Source organism: Limulus polyphemus, unplaced genomic scaffold, assembly GCF_000517525.1.
Source record: "Limulus polyphemus unplaced genomic scaffold, Limulus_polyphemus-2.1.2 Scaffold2179, whole genome shotgun sequence".
NCBI classification, from domain to species: Eukaryota; Metazoa; Arthropoda; class Merostomata; order Xiphosura; family Limulidae; genus Limulus; species Limulus polyphemus.
In genome coordinates, this window is record NW_013667789.1 from 5,580 (window position 1) to 28,501 (window position 22,922).

The following is a 22,922-nucleotide window of genomic DNA, read 5'->3' on the forward strand; positions in this document are numbered from 1 at the left end:
ATACTCGACCGGCAAGTCAAGAAACAACCAAAAAAAACCAACTTCGAAGAGCGATCTACTCCAATCTAAAATTGATGAGATGATTCTCACGATGCCCCAAAGGATCAACGAATTCCACGAAGCGAAAGGAAGATGTACTAGATATTAATTAAATTATAAATATATCAGTTCATGTGAATATGACTGAAAATTTTCATTTTTTTTCTGAAAAGGTGGTGTTTATTTACTTATGACCAGGCTGTGTACTTCTAGCTCTAATAACCAATTGAAGCGGTTACAGCTGTATATCTGAAATAAGTTAAATTTTACTTAGGTTTTTTAAATAATATATAACTAAACAGTTGTGGAAAAAACGTTGATATGGGAACTTACTGTATCAAATCAACCTTCAGTTCTGCATTCAAGTGATAAGAGAGTGGTAATTAACAACTAGCTAAATAGAACGATACATTTTCTACGTGTTGGTAAGAAGAAATATTCAATTAACATGAATATAGGAGTAAGTAAAATCAAGTCGTTAACCTAGAGACATAAAATTAAGTTAGCGTAAAGTATTAAAATCAAATTATTATCGCAGAGAAGTAAAATATAGCTGTTAACGTAAAACAATAAAATTATGTTGTTCACTTACAGAAGCAACATCAAGCTCTAAAAGTAGAAAAGTAAAATTTACTCAACCCATTAAGATAGAGATATAAAGTTGAGCTGTTGACGCAAAGTCAAATCAAACTGTTAAAAATGTAAAATCAAGCTGTTAAAGAAGTAAAATTTAGCTTTTAACGTAGAGATATAAAATGAAACTATTAAGATATAGTAAAAGTTAGCTCTTAACCTAGAGATACAGAATTAAGCTATTAGAATATAGAAAAATTGAAATAACAACGTACTGAAATAAAGTCAAGCTGTTAAGTAAAATTAAGCTTTTAATGTATAATATGTGCAAATAGAACAGAAAATCTTCTCTAAAGACATATTGTTGAAGATATAACAAGTTCAATATCAGACAATAAGCACATCAACACATGAATCAGTAATAACAACGGATTTAGAATACTTGATAATCAATAATTGACACCGTTAGTACTTAATGAAACTCCATAATTACAGACTTCTGCTTAAAAATTAATTTCCATTGTTTTCTTTTTGGTCCTGCTGGTGATTATTAGCCTAAATGTTTCATAATCACTAAGTGAACAGCTTGCAACTTTCTTCTTGTGATTATTAGTCTGAACCATGTAATATAGGCTGATTTATGTTTACATCTCTCACCTTTCGTAGTTTTATATTGCCGATGTCGTCTCCGTTCGATAGTCGACGGTTTGAGCTCGAGATGTTCGATATTCTCCTCCAAATTTTGGTTTCGCCTACTCCTTTGGTTTGCTAGATAGAGAGAGAAAGTATCTTTAAACCCCAACACCCTAACAAGATATATATATATAGTTATTGAGTTACATATAATGAGATACAGCTAGATTATGCCCTCAAACATTGGTGAGTTAATCTGGAATTTACGTAAAAAAAAAGGGATTTCTAACATACGATCAATATTTCACTCTATTATAGAACTTTGCAAGTTGATTATTCAGCACTGATTTTCATCTGAAAGTTTTAGTCAGGAGTTCCTGGAGGAGTCGAAGGAGGACACATCAGATAGGATTCCTGATAGAAACGATACTGATTAATAACAGGCGCTAGATGAAAAAATAAAACAAAACTAAGATATAGCACGTGCCATTTGTCTTTGGATACTGCACTCAGTACAGTAGATTTTCAATTCACAGTAAATCAAATAACGGTAATAATTACAGAAAACTTTCATAGATCATAACTACATTTTACTTGATGCACAACGAAAGGACACATTCTTAGTAGTGTCAATGACTGGAACCCACGAACTACAAGCAATTTATAGAAACACAACCAACAATCTAGTATGATGCAAACATGGAAAACAACCCGCATTTCTGTATAACTGGGTTTGTTGTCCATCCGGGAAGTAAGATTTCGTTACACGGAAAGAGCTTCCTGTATGTGAATATATACATATGGGTTACCAGTATATTTACCTTATTAAACATGTCACAAAAAGGACGGCTAGTGTGGGTTAGTACCCGCAGACCATGTAAATTTATCGGCACAGGATCTGACGAAACAGAGTTAGGCCTAGCAGGCTTTCAGTTATAGATGATTCAGGCAGAGCATTCACGTACAGAAACAAAGTTGAAAAAGGTAGCAACTGCCTACTTCAGAGTGAAAGTTGGAGATAAGGTAGCCCATATAGAAAGAATGACATCTTAGCACAATCAAAAATTAATGAGCGCACAGATATATAACTTCTCTCACTCACTGCTTCTGCCTTTACTTATGCTATTAATTTCTGAATGTCCTCAGTGATAAAGTTGTTCGATTACTTAAACATTGCAATATTGAATTACATCTGGAGGACAGCAAGTCAAGTCTTATCTATAACAAGACCCTCCCCTAGTGGTACTTACTTATCCTGATTGATATGCGAAGACAGTAAAATAAGTTACTAACCTTAAGTTTGGTTTTCGATTTAGTTACGTTCATTCTTGGAATTAAAAATAATGATAATAAATACTTGTTTCATATAAAGTCAAAGACAGAAGACGATCCATTTTGAAAATTTTCGAGCACACATTTTTCACTAGTTTAGAAATAAGATATTCATCTACACATCATATAATTCTAAAGAGAAGCCTAAAGTACACAACTTGTTAATTTCTACTTTAGGTAATTTTCAGTATTCTCACGAATACAATTTGCTAATTCCTACTTTAGGTAACTAATAATGCAAGAGATAGACAAGTACGTTTTTCCTTGAGAAAATCTTATTCACCTTATTCATTCCAAATCAGTTTTAATATACCATATTGATAAAATTGTAAATAAAGAAGCCAACATTCGCGAGTGACTGCAACATGTCTCCCCCACGCAATTCAAATGGCTAATTTTGACATCAGAAAAATCGTGAAACACACATAAAAATCGAAAACTGTCTATATTACTGCTTGGAACCTGCAAGAAGGTATTTTTGGTACCAAATACCATGTAAGTTGGTTGACATACACGTGATATGGTTTACGAAAATACCATATTCTGCTTTCTTCACTGACAACTTTAGCAAAAGAAAAAAATTCAAAAATTATCTATATCTCTGTTTGAGACCTGCAGAGAGTATCTTTGTACTAAATCCCACGTAATTTGGTTGAAATATGGCCAAATAACTTACCTCAAACCACTAAAGTTATGGGTTTATTTAACCTTTTAACCTTCCCCATAAATGACCAAAAATGAGCACATTCCATATTGGTGTATGTACATGTACGGGACCTGAAAAAAGTACCTTTGTACCAAATCCCATGTAAATTGGCCGAAATACGGCGGAGTAATTGTCAAAAAACCCTAAAATCAGGCTTTTGTGGCATCTTGGCCCCCCTATAGTTACTGAAAGTGTGCAAGTCCACCATTTTTGTTTGCCAATGTGTGGGACCTGTAGAAATATATCTTTGTACCACATCTCAAAATATGACCGAGTAATTGACCAAATCCCAAAATTATGCTCTTTTTTTTTTTAGCTCTGACCTTCTAAAAAGACTAAAAACTGGGCAAATCCAATACTTTTGTATGTCAATGTGTTGGGCGCATTAAAATTTATTTTTGTGTCAATTTTAATCTTGATTACTGTAAGTATGACCGCACAGGAGCCCAAAATATACATTTTTGGGTTGGTTGACTTTTGAAATCATAAAATACTTAAAAAGGCTTAAATCAAAACGTTTCTGGGCGTATTGGACCAATGTTTAACCCTGCCAAGTTTCAAGTTAAAGCGTAGAGAAATAAAGGAATGGCGGTCGATTGAAAAGTGTTTGGAAAAAGAAGAAGAAATAATAATATAACAGTTTGTCTCCCTATGGAAACATAATAACCTTTCTATGTTTAACCCTGCCGAGAAGAAGAAACAATAATATAACAGTTTGTCTCTCTATGGAAACATAATAACCTTTCTATGTTTAATTCTGCCGAGAAGAAGAAACAATAATATAACAGTTTGTCTCTCTATGGAAACATAATAACCTTTTCTATGTTTAACTCTGCCGAGAAGAAGAAATAATAATATAACAGTTTGTCTCCATATGGAAACATAATAACCTGTCTATGTTTAACCCTGCCAAGAAGAAGAAACAATAATATAACAGTTTGTCTCTCTATGGAAACATAATAACCTTTCTATGTTTAACTCTGCCGAGAAGAAGAAACAATAATATAACAGTTTGTCTCCCTATGGAAACATGATAACCTTTCTATGTTTAACCCTGCCAAAAAGAATAAACAATAATATAACAGTTTGTCTCTCTATGGAAACATAATAACCTTTCTATGTTTAACTCTGCCGAGAAGAAGAAACAATAATATAACAGTTTGTCTCTCTATGGAAACATAATAACCTGTCTATGTTTAACCTTGCCAAGAAGAAGAAATAATAATATAACAGTTTGTCTCTCTATGGAAACATAATAACCTTTCTATGTTTAACTCTGCCGAGAAGACGAAATAATGATAAAACAGTATATCTCTCTATGGGGACATAATAATCTTCCTATGCATCACACAATTATGCTAGCGCAAATTCTATCGGTCTAAATTCGTTGAGAATACTTTATTAATCCGTTTAATACTGTAACACAACATTTGTAGCATTACTAGCATACAAAATACAAATTATTAGCGAAAATCACAATCATTAGTTGTGCAATAGTAACCCAGATATATTAAAATACTAATTTGCATAATAGTCTGTAATACCACAGCGCAACAAAAAAGTTCATGTTCACAGCATGAGCGACAAGAATCGATGGCTTAGTGTTCCCATTGGGTAAAAGTACAGCTTTTAGACTAACTTTATGAGTTGATAAAAAGTCTTCATTTTTGAGGATGATGTTCAGTACCTAATTCTTCCATTAGAACATCAATATTTGTACAGAAACACAAATATAAGTATCTTGCATGCTGTAGCGAGAAGCAATACTTTGATGGCGACTTCAGAAAATTGAAACTCTTGTTCCTGGAGTTGATGAATTCCATTGCTGTAAGTGAGAGCCAAGTAGTTCCCTATGCTGCTTTGCTAGAGACACGTCATGAATCAGATCATTTAGCTCTTGTTGTGTGATCAGATGAGGCAGTTTATGTTGAGGTGCCACGGAAATAGAATCAATAGATGAAGAGGATGAATACGATTCATTGTCTTATTCTCAGGATAACTCTTCTGTTTCCCAATATGCTGGTGGATGTGACACTGGAAGACCTTTTCAACGAGGTACTGGTTTCATTGTAGATGCAATATCTGGATATCTAATGTATTATTTAGTTTTGCTAGAATATCCAGGAACATTAGTCATGCAAAAATAACAGTTAGTTAGATGATCCTTGGGCTCATGCCATATCATGGGAAGTGCAGATGGCATATTTGCTCTATTATTATTCAGCCACTGTGTCAAACCAGAGGTGCGAACTGTACAACACACATATGGAGCCTAATGTTTTTTCTTGTCACCAATTTTACACAAAAAATAGTGGTAGTAAGCTACCTTTACTTTGTATCAGAAACTGTTTGGAAAAGTTTTGCACTTTCGAACTTTACTTGAACTGGAGGCAGCCAGCACTTCAAATTATTTTCTAAAAATATCAAAGAATTTATGTTCAAAGAGTTAGATTTTAAAAAAAATATTTAAACAACAAAAATTAACAAAATTTGATTATATCACAGGTATAACGAGGAGGAAGATCGGACTTTCTTCTGACTGGGCGCGGAGCGAGGCAAAGTGACCAACTGAGTGAGTGAAAGGCAACTGAGAGAGAGGGGCGTCTGACTCCATCCCTTTTATGCTCAGTCGAGGGACTTCTCGAATGTTCTAGCAAACTGAGTAGGTGAAGGTTTCATGATTCCTGGGTGGAGCAGGTGAGCGTAGGAATGAAGCAAAAGTGGTACAATTCGCTACAATTATATCGACAACAAATAGCACATATGAACAGTATACTTTAGATTTTACACCAATACCAAACAGCCAATGTTTGAAGTTATCAAAAATGTATGCCTTTTACACTAAACTTTTGTTTGTTTGTTTGTTTTGAATTTCGCGCAAAGCTACACGAGGGCTATCTGCGCTAGCCGTCCCTAATTTAGCAGTGTAAGACTAGAGGGAAGGCAGCTAGTCATCACCACCCACCGCCAACTCTTGGGCTACTCTTTTACCAACGAATAGTGGTGTCACATTATAACGCCCCCACGGCTGAAAGGGCGAGCATGTTTGGTGTGACGGAGATTCGAACCCGCGACCCTCAGATTACGAGTCGAGCGCCTTAACCACCTGGCCATGCCGGGCCTACACTAAACTATCTAAGTAAACTTAATTTCACAGCATAAATCTACTGAACTGAGTTGATTGCATGGTGTTTCACATAGTGCTGATAGCACCATCACATTACCTAGAATCTCTTGATTTTTCTCCAGTAGCATTTTTTTTCAATATAATACACTTCTACATTGCAGTAACATTATATTACCTGCTAAATAACAATAACTATGCATACATCATGTATCTAAGGTATTACTTGTGTTAAAGTAAAAATGCATTAAGTACCTTACAGTAATATTAAATTGTGGAACTACGTTTCTATACCAATGTATTTCTAAGAAATCTGTACGTCTGATGTTCTGTTTATATGTCTATATTTCTGTGTTTGTACCTAAATAGTGCCTGTGTAACTATCTGCCCATGTATGTTTATATCTATGTAGGTGTCTACCTAGCTAACTGCCTTTGTGTATTTCTATCTATTTAGGTGTCTACCTAGATAGCTGCCTGTGTCTTTCTATTTATGTAGGTGTCTACCAAGATAGCTGCCTGTGTCTTTCTATCTATGTAGGTGTCTACCTAACTAACCGCCTTTGTGTCTTTCTATCTATGTAGGTGTCTACCTAGATAGCTGCCTGTGTCTTTCTATCTATTTAGGTCTCTGCCTAGATAGCTGCCTGTGTCTTTCTATCTATTTAGGTCTCTGCCTAGCTAATTGCCTTTATGTCTTTCTATCTATTTAGTTGTCTACCTAGCTAATTGCCTTTATGTCTTTCTATCTATTTAGGTCTCTGCCTAGCTAATTGCCTTTATGTCTTTCTATCTATTTAGTTGTCTACCTAGCTAAATGCCTTTGTGTCTTTCTATCTATTTAAGTGTCTACCTAGCTAATTGTCTTTATGTCTTTCTATCTCCCTAAGCTTCTACCTAGCTAACTGCCTTTGTGTATTTCTATCTATTTAGGTGTCTACCTAGCTAATTGCCTTTGTGCCTTTCTATCTATGTAGGTGTCTACCTAGCTAACTGTCTTTGTGTCTTTCTATCTATTAGGTATCTACCTAGCTAACTGCCTTTGTGTCTTTCTATCTATTTAGGTGTCTACCTAGCTAACTGCCTTTGTGTCTTTCTATCTTTCTAAGCTTCTACCTAGCTTTCTGTCTGCTGCATATTTATTTGTTTCTAACTATCTCTGCGTGTCAGTCTATAAATCTGTTTCCACCTATTTTTCTGCATGTTAAATTATTTACCAGATGTTCCAATTATATATCTATAAAATAACTTGTCAGCGAATTTTTGTAAATTTATATAAGTGAAAGTTATTTTACGTCTATGTTTTTAAATGACTGATATTAAGAACGTATAGAAGATTTTGTGTCGATACTAGAGGAGGTTTTTACTAACAGATGTGTAAAGTTCTGGCAGAGTACGTGTACTACGTTATATATATGGGAAAAGTAGGATTATACCGCACGAAAACAAGGAGCTGCGAAAGTAAGACATTAGAAAAAGTCTGGCCTACTTTTCCATTAGCGGAACTGCAAGCGGCCTTCTACTGCGTGCAAGGTTGTTCTTCGAAGGCTAACTCGTATTTTGCAACAAAATGAATTCTGGGACATCTCCCGTCGAGCTGTCGTCAACAAATCAACTACAATTTATGTGTTCAAGTAATAATGAAACATAGTCTTATTCCTTCATATTTCTAAGCTTGTATAATATATTCATTTTCACACATTATTCCTCGTTGAAAAGGTGTTAAAACTCTAGTCACCGACATTTCACTTCTTTTTAACAAGTTATCAACAGATGGGGATAGCATTGCAGGAAACAGGATCTTTACGAAATCAAGTTTTAGAAACAACGAACTAAACACTTTCAGAATTTCTACTTGAACAAAAAGATATAAGTTACTAGTACGATTATTTTCTTGTTGTTTCAGTCAGTTTGTCCATAATATAAAATAAAACGAGTTTGAAATATATTATTTGTTTGCATGAAATGTTCTTTTACTAATCCGTTTTAGCTCCAACTACATGTACATTTTTTTTTTTTTTGAGGAATGTACAATAAACAAAGCTGTTGTAGAGAAATTATTGTTCAAATATACCTGGGGGATTAGGAGGATTCCGTGTTGAACTAGTGTTTATAGAAGTTGTTTAACTTAAATAGTTGACGCTGTTATGTCTGTGTGTTTTAATAGGCTAACTGCGCTCTGTCCACCACAGAGAATCGAACCCCGCATTTTAGTGTTGTAAGTCCTTAAACTTACATTTTACCCACTGGTGGATTTGTTATGAAGATTCAGTCTCCAGATAAGCAGAAACAGGTTCGTAATGGATTACATTTTGGATCACTTGTGTCACCAAGTGCTAATTTCTTTCTTCAAAACTGCCTGTATTGTGATTAATACATTCACCAGACACGTGGTATAACAGATTACTCTCGCTGTATAAAATATACATAAATACAAATGGTTGTTATGAAGGTGTTGAAAGTGGTCGTATCAGATGGTAAATTCTTAGATGTCAAACCTTAGTCTATCTTCTCTGAGAACTAGTTACAGATTAGGTTGAAAATTTTTTTTACGTCTTATGCTATTACTTTAATAAAACGAAATATTGAAAATAATATCCACTATAACATTGAACTCAAAATTTCTGATATTAAATTAATTTTTTTTTTTTTTTACTGATTACCCTATTAATTTATCGGTTCTGGTACTTTTCTGTAATAAAATATGTTTAACATGAATGAAGTGTTATTAACTTTTGGAAAAAAGTGAGAGATACTACTTGATATCAACAACATAATAAATATCAGTTATTAACTATGGAAAAATTCGCTTTTCCAAGGTTTGACATGTGTAAATATATTCATAGTTGTAGTCTCAAAAGTTGATGTTCGCCTGATAGTTGTATTATAACTATAGTTGTAGTCTCAAGAGTTGATATTCACCTGATAATTGTATTATAACCATAGCTGTATTCTCGAGAGTGGATATTCGCTTTATAGTTATATTATTTGTCACGGTGATTTTCTTTCAAATAATAATTGCTTTTTTTTTAAGCGCATAGCTACAGAATGCTGTGCTCACCGCGGGTAACAAATCACGATTTTTAGCGTCACGAACCCCCAAGCTTACCGCTGAGCTCCCAGGAGTATTAGGTAGAAAAGTGATAGAAACCTACCTGAAGTTAGCAAAGAGAACTACGAGACTAGTCAGTGTGCGTCGAGATGTTCTTCTTCAGCTTACGTCAGTAAAGTGACACAAGGGAACACTTTAGCCTCTGACTACGATGACATCTGCTCTTCTGCGCCTGTTCTAGGGCCTACACTTGCAGTATGTCAACGATAGAAAGAAACTGCTCTTATATTCGCATCTGCGTAGCCTTAGACACAATTCGTTTTAAGGTCGGAGCACACGTTCACCACTGAACAATGAGCGCTTACTGCGAGGTTTCACATCAAAAGACTGCTGAGCTACGTCATTCCACGCGTGCTCGAGAAGCTGCGTAAGCAAACTTTAATGGTATACCAGGTATTTCGTTATGACAAACCGCACATTTCGCAGTGCTCCGATTTTTGGAAGGGGAGTGTGTGACGTCATCATTCCTGCATTACATGGAACTCGAGAGAAATAACATTATCTATATATAAAATTCTATGATGATAAAAATACTGAAAAAGTGTAATTAAAAACAATTCAACAATGAAACAAGCATTAAAAGACTGGAAAGTTCCGCCGAAATATTAATAGACAATTTTATGTATTCGTACAACACACATATATGATAATAGTTATTAATATATGTTTATCGTAGTTTTTTCATTCTCATTCAGCAGTGATTTGTTCCATTACATCTTCACAGTAACGCAGTAAAAACTGGTTGCATTACACAAGGCACCTTATATATAACAAGTATATTACGTAGACAATTACAACAGCAACATATACTCTAGACTTTTACAACAGCAACGTGTAAACAATACACATTTACAACAGCAACGTGTAGAGCAGACACTTATAACAGCAACGTACAGACTAGACATATACAACAACAAACTATATACATTTATAACAACAATGTGTAGCCTGTAGCCATTTACAATAGTAACGTGTAATTAATAGAAATTTACAAGAGTAACGTGTAGATAATAAACATTTACCACAGTGACGTTTAGACAGTAGACATTTACAATAGTAACGTGTAGAAAATAGGCATTTACAACAACACTGAGCAGACTGTAGCCATTTACAACAGTAACGTGTAATTAATATACATTTACCACAGTGCTTTGTTGACAATAGACATTTACGACAGTAACGTGTAGTTAATATACATTTACAACTGTAAAGTGTAGTCAGTAGACATTTACAACAGTAACGTGTAGTCAGGATACATTTACAATATTAACGTGTAGTAAAGATACATTTACAACAGTAACGTGTAGTTAGTAGCCATTTACAACAGTAACGTGTGGTCAGAATACATTTACAACAATAACATGTAGTCAGGATTCATTTACAACAGTAACGTGTGGTTAGGATACATTTACAACAGTAATGTGTAGTCAGTAGACATTTACAATATTAACGTGTAGTAAAGATACATTTACAACTGTAAAGTGTAGTCAGTACACATTTACAATATTAACGTGTAGTAAAAATACATTTACAACAGTAACGTGTAGTTAGTAGCCATTTACAACAGTAACGTGTGGTTAGGATACATTTACAATATTAACGTGTAGTATAAATACATTTACAACAGTAACGTGTAGTTAGTAGCCATTTACAGCAGTAACGTGTGGTCAGGATACATTTACAACAATAACGTGTAGTCAGGATACATTTACAACTGTAAAGTGTAGTCAGCAGACATTTACAATAGTAACGTGTAGTCAGCAGACATTTACAATAGTAACGTGTAGTCAGGATATATTTACAACAGTAACTTGTAGTCAGCAGACATTTGCAACAGTAACGTGTGGTTAGGATACATTTACAACAGTAACGTGTAGTCAGTAGACATTTACAATATTAACGTGTAGTAAAGATACATTTACAACAGTAACGTGTAGTCAGTAGACATTTACAATATTAACGTGTAGTAAAGATACATTTACAACAGTAACGTGTAGTCAGCAGGCATTTACAATAGTGACGTGTAGTCAGGATATATTTACAAAAGTAACTTGTAGTCAGGATACATTTACAAAGTAACGTGTACACACAATTTTACTGTTGCTATCACTCAATACAAACGTATTGGTAACTGAACCAGTTTCGCCGATACTCCAGTAACCTGTCTTGGAAAATAATTCACATCATACTATCGTTGTCTGTTTGTTCTAGATCAAATCCACATTGGGTTAGGTACTGTGTCCGCTGCAGGAAATCGAACCTCGGATTTTAGCGTTGTAACTCCATAAAGTTACTACTTACCCATCCCATAAGGGAGACATGCATGTTGTCATTCACGTGATACTCATGTAATCAGCACCTTGATAACTTACTCATCTTTTATACGCGTCTTTTACAGCTGTTATAAAATCCATAAATATGTTATTCCTAGGAGGATTTTTACATATATTCTATGTTTATGATAACACAATCAAAGAAGTGTTGCGCAATATATAATTAATGCCAAAAAAAGGCGTATTTCGCCTAAGGCTAGCTGGGTAAATTTTGATATTGTCGTACTTAGCTGATATTAATAGGAAAAGTTTCCAGTGAAAAATACATAAGGGAAAAACAAAATAAAGTATAGTTCTATAAAAGGGAGAGAAGAGAGAGATAAAACACGCTTTTTTTCGTTGAATTACATTTGCGTTCTATTTCTGTCCACATTCTTAACGGTAAGTTCCATTTCTCGTCTCCACGAATACCACACGTCCTGGCCGAGTGAGTCACGCTTGGCGCCAGACTTGTATTATCTCCCGGGTGAAAAAGCAGACATTCTCGACTTCAAGCAACGATAAACACGAATAAACTAAACATTATGTACACCTCTTGATAAAATTCGAAGAGTTTCCTTTTCTAGAAACAAAAATGTATCTAAAACATTAACTTCGTGAAGAGACTCCAAACCAAGTCCCTGGTGGCGAAGAAACTAACTAAACTTTAGACGTTAAGAACTCGCGTTGTTAGGTGTTAACAAACGAGTTAAGCTTTCGTTCTTCTGTAGCAAAAATAGTTAACTCGCTGAGTAGCTAGATTGTTTGAGTAAAGCCGTGTTTTAGTAGCAAAAACAATAACACTATAAGTGTGACAACGAATACTCGTGTTACTTAGGTAACACAGTTGCAATGTTTGAATCAGAATTAAAAGTGTAATTAAGCAGGGGTATCGTCGCGTGTCTCGACGTTCTGAATACGATGAATCTCAACGTGTTGTTCGTGATTTCTCGGCACTTTTGAATAACACCTAAAATACGTAATTAGGTGAATTATAACATCATATTAACGCCTAAACATAATTACGCTCTTGGCATACAACAGGTTTAACTTCCTGTGCCAAAAGACATCATAAGACGAGCGAAATGTCGCACTCAAATGCAACTTTATGTATTGACTCACATTCCCCCTCCCCCCAGTAGCACAACGGTATGTCTGCGTATTTACAACGATAGAAACCGGGTTTCAATACCCCTGGTGGGCAGAGCACAGATAACCCACTGTTTGTACAAACAAACATGGAGAAAAGTCGTTTTTTTACCTCACATCTGACCATTTTTTTATTAATTTTGATAAAAATTGTTACTATTAAAACTCTCTTTAAATAAACTAAGGAAATAAATTATATAAGCATAGGGTTCAATTGGAAGTCTCGTCGTTATTTGTTTCCTGTTTTAATCGAAAACACTCCTACTCATTGTTATGCGAGAAATCGGCTTTGACTGGTTGTTAGTCGTTGTTCATTATATATTTCCTGTTACTGATGTTATTCTTTCTTACGGAATCAGTAGTAGAACATAATTCTCCGTACGGGCGACTAATGTTCAACTCGTTTCTGTTTTTGTCTGTCAGTTTTTATTGTTTTTTTTTGTACTTTATTGCAAGTGACTACTTATATTCAGATATTGTGTATTAGTAAGTTGTTAGTCGTTCAAGAGCAAACAAATGTGTTTTGTAAGTAATGACACAGTTTCTGGTTCTTTAAAGTAAGTTTAATTAATATTATGGGTTATAATGTATAAATTAATTTTCAATATTACCATTTATTCATACTAGCATAAAACACCTCCACTCAGCTGCTGGGTTCAAAAGCCTCTTTGTGATTCACAGAGGCCCCAAGTTAACGGTCAATCTTCCCCAATTATTCCTACAATTCTTAAGGAGTGGGAACAAGTGTCAGTGGTATCTGAGTAAGTGTGTCACGTGTGTTCCCATGTTTGTGGGGGTAAGGACATCGTTTCAAACATGACGTCCCTGGGAACTCGAAGGTCAAGAACATAAAATTATAGGCCAGATTTGGGAAGGTGGGCTTCTGAATGAGTTTCAGCACTTCTAGATAGGGGGTTTGGTTCACATAGTTTTAGTTATCTTGTGTATTGATTTATAACATTATAAATTTCAAGATATCTTTTTATATAGGATTAGTTTCATTGATTTCTAATTTAATTTTTTCTCATCTGTGTAGTTAGTTGACTTTTATTCAGAAGTTATTAAAGAATACTGAACTGCAACAAATTGTAATTATATGATAACAGTTTCGCAGGTAGTTGTTATAACTTGAGTTTTGATGACGTATACATTACGTCATAACCTATAAGAAAAATGGTAGAAGATTGAGACTAAATAATGTCTCTTCGTCCAAGAGTATGAATGACAAAATGCATGTTCTTTTGACACTTAGCAGTGACAAATTATAAATAGTGTGTAGCTACTCAAGTTCACTTAGGTAACTTGTGGCATTATATTGTGCCTAACTAACTAACAGTGGTGAATTTGCAAATGACAACGCGGACAGAAAATATCCCAGAATTCATCTGGTTGTCGAACGCGAGTTAGCCTCACGGAATAACCTTGTCTTTTTCTAAAGCGTTACATTGGCCCGATTTATTCTCAACACTAGAATCAAAACAAAAATCATTGACGTATTAATGTTAACAATAACGTTGCCTGTACTGTTTGAAAATGTAGGACGATGAATTACCAGCAATAAAGAAGAGATATGAGGAGAAACCAACAATCTGTTTCTGTTTCTTGTTTTACAACAGATGTTTGTTTATTTGTTCTAGCGCAAAGCCACACACTGCGTTATCAGCGCTCCGTCTACTGACGGGAATCTAACCTCGGATCTTAGCGTTGTAAGTCCGTAAATTTACCGCTGACAACACCGAGGGACTGATACAGATGTGACTTAATTCTTACATCTGTAAAAACAATAAAACAAAATAGTGGCCAAGTACACTCATTATATTTCACTAAAACAAAGCTTGAGTAAAATAACCCAACATTTTATATTTGACTTGAGTCTTAGAAAACATTAAACCAAGTCATCAAAAGATTTTCCTTCTAGCATCAACGTAAGCTTGCCTCGTGATTTACTGGATATCAGCTTGAAAAGAGGAAATATTAACAAAATGTTCATATAATAAATAAACTTAGTATACCGAAAATTGTTTAATCTCGACGTCTAAGTTCAAGGCAAGGGAGGTCCAATTCAGTCTACACTTTAATCAACGTGTGTTATTATTGTGTTATACTAGTTTCGGAGAATTCCACTCCTCATCAGTAACCCTGATCACAATTGAACTAAAGAAAGATAAAATGAACCTATATCATTATCCTGATTCTGATAATACTAGTTGAATCTCTAACGTCACATGTACTGGTTCTAAGTAGGTAACGTGTTCATACTGTGAATTCCAGGATTTATGGTTCGCGACTCGCTTCCGAAAACAAAAACGCACTCCGCACTTTGGAACCGTGAAGGCGCTATAAGTGTGAAGGTCAAATCACACTACTCGATCACACAAAAGTAGCCCAGGATTTGACAGTGGGTGCTGTTGACCTGCAGCCTTCTTTCTAATGTCTATCAGTTCAAAATTAGGGCCGGTTATGCGCATGCGTATCTTTGTGCGAAATTCTGAAATAATGAAGAACATCAACCTATTTTTTCTTCAATACCTAAATAAAACTTCTCATCGTAACTCTGGTGAAATTAAAACTTTTTTCAATACCTAAATAAAACTTCTCATTGTAACTCTAGTGAAATTAAAACTTTTTCAATACCTAAATAAAACTTCTCATCGTAACTCTAGTGAAATTAAAACTTTTTCAATTTCTAAATAAAACTTCTCATCCTAACTTTAGTGAAATTAGAACTATTTTTAACTGGGAACTGGTTGGCAATAAAGAAAATTGCAAAATTCATTTCAATTTACTTCTAGGAACCCCCTTTATATCAGAAAAAAAAGTGGATAAGGTATTACACAAGTGTAATTACAAAAAAAAGTGGATTTGTTCTATTAAAGAAGAGTCTATTTTGACAACTTGCACCAGTTGTTGTTGAAATTATGTTTTTAAACAATTCCAGTACTAAACTAATAAAGGATTTTAATTACCATGAATATTGGAACAATATGCTCTTCAGTTTTATATTCCATGGGAATGAAAAAGCTTCAAGTTTGTCTGAAATAATTGTATTTAAGAGCACTAGCTGTCATCTCTGGATAACTTTCATGCTTTTTGAGGAATATATATATGGTTTTAACGGTTCAATAATTCCAATAATAAAACTGCTATAAAACAACATTCTTTCTTTTTGTTATTTTACTACTGACGTCAGTGGTAAACTGGTTACACCAGAATCCCTTGTCTACAATCAGATTCAGAGGAAATTCCTTTTCATTGTGGAAATTAATAAAAAAAAAGAGATAAATTTATTAGCGTTTCTTTAGAGTACATGGCAGAATGATTTATGTTACAAAATCTTATTGTTTCACAAGTAAAATATTAAGCACATCTTTAAGTTTACAAAATGTGATTTAAAACGTTGCTTAAAAAACGGTTTTACTGATTAGAGGTGTTATGAAAATAAATTTCTCATCGACTTTAGCAATTATTCGATTTTAAACAAAAAAAACTGATAAAAAAAATCTTGATATTTTAACTTGATCTTCTCAACCGGCAGTCTTGGCCAAAATGTTTGTATATTTTGTAACAAATAAGATAATTATTATTAAGATGGAATACAAATACACTTAGCGTTGTCAAACTGACAAATGCATGTTGTATTAAACATCTACATATGTAACTTGTATAATGAGACAGGTTCTATGGACATCATGAATGACTCATTAGAACAGCAAACAATTTTATCAGACACCTGTAGAAAGATGTGTAATTCAGCATTTAACCTATCACAACAAATCCTTATCAAAACATATATAATGACAAAATATAACATCTAATTATTATAAATACAGTCTGTAACTTTATATCAGTTCATATTAAACATTCAGTACTTGGTTGGTCCTCATCGTACTCCAATAACCTCCGCAACGCAACATAGCATGCTGTCGATGAGGTTATTGATGTATTCCACCGTGATTTCATCTCAGCTTGTCACTAAAAGACGCTACAACTCAGCTATAGTAGCTGGTTCAATGCAAGGATGGGGCATATACTGAAGTTCCGTAATCGAATACAAATACGAATACTTCATATTTTTATGAAGACGAAATCGAATACGAATACACAGGGATGTATTCATGAATACTTTGCAGGTAATAAGCAATAATGATAAAACAGCAGACGATAAGATTTCAATACTTTTATTTTATGAAAAAACTTTTTGAAACTGAAACAAACAAAATTTGAACAAATAATAACATTTCAATACTTTTATTTTATGAAAAAACTTTTTGAAACTGAAACAAACAAAATTTGAACAAATAATAACATTTCAATACTTATATTTTTCAAAATGCAATAACAAAGTTTTAGAACAAAAATATATTTTCAAAGGAGACTTATAGATATTATAATTGCCCATTGTTCTTTATGAACACCAGTCTCTCAAATATCTTATCAGTGAGACAGCAGCGATCAGGTCTGAGGGTTTTGCCTTGGATGCTAAACAAACGCTCAACGGAGGAAGAGGATGCTGGAACACTCAGGTAACGTTTCACTAGTAGAGATATGGTAGGAAACATTTTTTTCATGGATCTTCCAATTATCTAGAGTGTTGCTTTCTTCAGGAATGCAAGGACCATCGAGGTTGATCTCTGTATCCTCTGAATATGAGGTGGCTGGTTTCTTGGAGGCAGCAAAGAAACTAAAGCGCTTACTTCTTTTGTAAGGGGTGATTTATAGTCCTCTGTTGGCTCCATGGTTGTAGGATTATTTGTTGAGGAAACTTTCTTGACTTCTTGCTGCAGGAGCATTCGATTGGATTCATAGACCATAGGTCTAGTGAAACACTAGTCAAGTTTAAATCTGGGATCCAATGACGCAACCAAGCGGAAAACACTTCGTTGCTCATAATGAGTCAGCCGGGCATGAACAGATTTCTTCATTGAAAAAACAAGATTGAAATTTTTATCTGGACTGCATGCTGTTAATCTCAGTCATCAGCTCATTAAACCCATGGTACTACATAACTGGAGGTAACAATGTTCCAACCCTGGGTGAAATCTGTTGTCTCTTCAAAAGATGTCAGTATTGTCACCAATCTGCAAGCACAGTTCGATCATGAAAAGTAAGTTTCGATGTACCAGTATCTAGATTATCCAACTTCTCCTGAGGGAGTCTTCAAAAGACTTAATTTTCTTAATTTCTGAGTTTCATCGTGGTGGTGTTATCGACTGGGCTCTGGCCTCTCCCTCAAGTAGATCAATTGATTGCGTTAATTTTAGAATGTAGGACACGATGGCTGATGCTTTGGAAATTACTTTCAATAGTGGTCCAGCTTTTTTCCATGCCATCCCTGACCACAAGCTGTAGCGTGTGAAAAAAGCAAGGGTCATGTTCAGAAAGAAATTCGCATAAATTGTCTGCTGATTTAGATTCATCCAAAAGTTCATCTTCTGAGTCACCATTTCTCATACTAGGTAGTATTTGCAGTTCAAATCCAGGCAAGCAAAAACCTTGATCATGTTCGATGCGTTATCAGATGTCACCTTGTTGTTGATGTTAAAAATATTTATTATTTCATCATATTGAGCTGCAATGTTATCAAATGTGTGACGCCTCTTGAAACGCTGACATGCCAGCATGACTGTTTGCATTTTCCAGTCAAGTATAAAATGACCAGTGACTCTAAAGAAGCTGCGCATTTGTCTACTACTCCAGATATCCACAGTGACATTGATGTTGGCTACAAGTTGCAGTAGAGAGATGACTTTTTGTTGGACTTCATCAAACCTGCTCTCGATCAACATTGTAGATAGATGCTTGCGATTGGGAAGAATAAACCGATAATCTATGACAGCCATTACATCTTGGAAATCTTTTGACTCCACCACTGAGAAGGACTGCAGCGTACCGACAATAAAACAGACGAGTTTGTTAGTGATGTGCTTCTGACGAAAGTGTGTAGACTTATATTTAGTTTATTCTATACAGTACACTGCTATTGTAGACTGCTGCACCTGGGCAGAAGTATCAGAGCCAGATGTAGGCTTTTGCAGCTCTGCCTCATGATTATGCTAGAAATACAAAAACGTATCTCATTTATATAATATAGAATATAGTTTATAATAAAAAATAAAAAACATATAATAATAAATAAAGATGGTTAATATAGTTTAAAACATGGGAAATTTAGTTTAGCTATAAATATGGTATATAATAAAAATGATAAAAATATAATAATAAATAAATATATCAGTTATAGAATATAGTTTATAATAAAAATATATAATACAAAATAAAAATAGTTTAACACGTATGATAAACTTAGTTTACCTATATTATATTGTATAACTACATAGAATATAGTTCATATTAAGAAAAATAATTAAAAAGGCTTACCTTCACATGTTTCAGCAGGTTATAATTGTTTTTTCTTGACGTAGAAATAGTCCGGTCACAATATTTACACTTTGACTTGATGTAACCAGATCTAGCATTAGAAAGTATGAAGTGTTCATGTACCATTGATGACAGTTTAGTAGTCATCTTAAATTCTCTCAAGTGACTTGACTGGATTAATTAATAACCATAGTGGTTGGAGAGTACTGACCTGATTTAAAAGGATGATGTTCCGAGCTAGCGCTATTCGTCAGATCGTATAGCTTACAAACGGACATATGTTAATCTTGGTTTGTTCTTCTCAGCCTATCTTTGTTGTAAATATGTTAATCTTGGTTTGTTCTTCTCATTCTATCTTTGTTGTACATATGTTAATCTCGGTTTGTTCTTCTCATTCTATCTTTGTTGTACATATGTTAATCTTGGTTTGTTCTTCTCATTCTATCTTTGTTGTACATATGTTAATCTTGGTTTATTCTTCTCATTCTATCTTTGTTGTACATATGTTAATCTTGGTTTGTTTTTCTCATCTTATCTTTGTTCTACATGGGTTAATATTTAACTTGTTCTTCTCATCCTATCTTTGTTCTACATGGGTTAATATTTAACTTGTTCTTCTCATCCTATCTTTGTTCTACATGGGTTAATATTTAACTTGTTCTTCCCATCCTATCTTTTTGTCTACATATGTTAATCTGGGTTTAAGTACCTTCTGTTAATTAATGGTTTGATAATTACTACTATACAGTAGACGTTTGGTAAACATTAACTGTAGCTACTGCAGACATATATATCAACTATTGGGAAGTAGTTAATAGCGGATGCTTAGCAACTACCCATTATACGTATATGTCATCATTAGTGGCTTAAAAGATACTATTAGAGATTTGGTAATCTATATATATTACTAATTACTATTGGAAGATTGGTAGATATAAATACATAATTGATATTGTAAATTGGTAAACAGAAAAGTCATTAATTTCTGGCTGTTCCTATATTTCGATTTTATTTCTTTCCGAATATTCGCACAAACCTACATAAAGGGTTATCTTCGCATAGCCGTCCCCAATGTTAAATTTACAGTTTAGATGGAAGGCAGCTAGTTAACAACACCCACCGCTACCTCTTAAGCCTAACCGAATATTTGGATTTTGTCGTTACTCTTATACCGCCCCCGCAACGAGCCGTGAACCATGAACCCTCGAATTCACTAACCGTTAGACCACGGCCGGTTTAGATCCAAACACATAACTATTGGAATCATAGGATACAGTGACCTACTTCGTTTATGTGCTCCAAGTGTAGTTCCACCTTCTGCTTCGCTTCCTTTATCGTTTCACGGTCTCCATGATGAAACGGCGTGACTTTATACAGTCGGGTTAGAAGCAAGGGGTACCTATTGAGGGAAATTTTATTTTGAATGGGTATTAAAAGTAGCAAAGGTTGGTAAGGATAAATGTTTGTGAAACTATTAGCGACACTTAAAGACATCAGACTAATGCCAGAAATGTAGGCACAAATATCACTTTGAACCAAAGCGGAACACACTCCAAACCAACTGTTATCGTTAAAATAACAAATTACTTTATTGTCAATCTATAACTAGGTTAGTGACATTATACACAATGGTAAGTTCTGGTGCCGTGTGTGATAAGCTTATAAGCTATATATATATATATTTTTTTTTCATACAAAGCTTCTAACTAATGTAAAATGGTTACTGTATTTCATAATTATATACAATACACAAGGAGAGAGTCGTATTATATGAAATGGTGCCTTGAACCGTACTGAGGAAACACATGATGTGTGACGTAATATCATCCTAGTTGACGTCATTATCGCTCTAAGGGATCTGTGTAAACAATAAAATAAAAAAGGCTCTTTCTCTGTTTAAGTGAAATCTATGAATTTTGAGGACTTCATATCCTATCACCACTTCTACACGTATGAATTGGTAGTCGAGTGTTGTTTACTATTTATGAAATAATTCGGTTAATGGAATGATTTGTCGAAGTAGAACGCTAATCAAAACACGAGGATATGAACTCTTAATGAAACAAGGTTAATTACTTGTAGCTAAGTTACACTTGACTACCTATACAAGAAGTGTTCTAACAAACTGAAAACTTCTTTATGTGATATGTAGCCTAAAATCAACTTCATTACATTACTAAGCGTTTCGATTTTATATTGAGAAACGGCGAAACGAACAAGTTACTCTAACAACTGTGATATATATATATATGTGTTAGTGTTTTCACTGTATACATTTCCAATATCTAATATTATTTCACGTGCCTGTACTATAAATTGCTAAGTTTAAAATATTACAATAAAGTAATTAAATTAATTTGTTTTTCATTTTACGTATAATTTAAGTTTCTCAAGCAATAGTATAAAATTACTAATATATATATATATATACTAACTTAGTAACCCTCTGAACAGGAACCATTAAAAAAGACGACAGATTCATTCGACGCAAAATAATGTTTTCCATTTGAGAGACTCTCAAGAAGATGCGTAGGAGCTCCTTCTCCTTCTCCAGGTTGTGAAGTAGCATTGATGATGGGCCCTGGAGAATCACCAAAAAATAGGTTGAAAGAATATTTTAGAAAACGTTAGGGACATTTTTATATGTGAGTACTGATGTTTTGTGAGTAACATGAATCTTACAAGTGTCATTGTTCAGTTAATACATAGCATACTGAAACAATGTATGGTGTATATTCCTGATTACATGTTAAATATTATGTTTAAAGATGAGCTCTCGTAACATTAAAACATAACAGTAATTATATTATTAGTTTCACCAAGCAAGTTAAATGGTGGCACGTACTTATCAACTGTCTGAACGGAAGATTGTCAACTGTACCACTATGGATAAAGCTTCACGTGGATTTTGTTGATACACTGCTTTACACACATATATATATACAACAAAATATGTTTCGACGCTATCTCATTGGAAGCTCACTCTGTGATGTATATAATAATCTTTGAATCATATTTGTTCATATTTAATAACAAACCATAATAATGTCAAACTCAACTTCGAACTATTCCTCATCAGCCCAACTACAGCAACAGCATTGAATGTTACCTAAATGGACTTTAAGTGTGGAAAAAACAGCAACATGTTTTTTACATTGTATTACTTCACTGCTTTCCAATATATACGTTATTCTATAGATCTGGTTGTCATCAACACGGAAAACAGGGATCAAAATCACGTGATAATAAAACTGGTTACGTTCAAAGTCCTAGAACAGCCTATTTGTCATTTGTTTTAAATATAATTTATCAAATTTGTTTATGCTGAGGTTAAAGGATTTTTGATTTGTACTTGATCTTTTGATATAGATTAAAATATATATGTATTTAAGGCAAAATAATATTGAATGTACTTATGCTTATGTGCACACGAAGCAATTTGCACATTATTTATAACAAACCTCAAAAGTTGGAGATAAAACACTACGTGTGGTTGAAATTTTATATCATAACAAAATTCATTTATAATGGTTGGAGACGGCTTGAATGGGTAATGAAGAAAAAT

General features: G+C 34.0%; 1 protein-coding gene across 2 annotated transcripts in view; it reads right to left on the reverse strand.

Annotated features, from left to right (window-relative positions):
* The window catches only part of LOC106466179, a 102,862-nt gene that overhangs the window by 4,867 nt on the left and 75,073 nt on the right, over positions 1–22,922 (reverse strand). For both annotated transcript variants that reach the window (XM_022394142.1, XM_013926422.2), the window contains 3 exons: positions 21,793–21,938; positions 20,642–20,756; positions 1,270–1,380 (listed from right to left, as the gene is read on the reverse strand). In XM_022394142.1, coding sequence (XP_022249850.1) covers positions 1,270–1,380; positions 20,642–20,756; positions 21,793–21,938 — 372 coding nt within the window. The remainder of the gene's footprint in view (positions 1–1,269; positions 1,381–20,641; positions 20,757–21,792; positions 21,939–22,922) is intronic.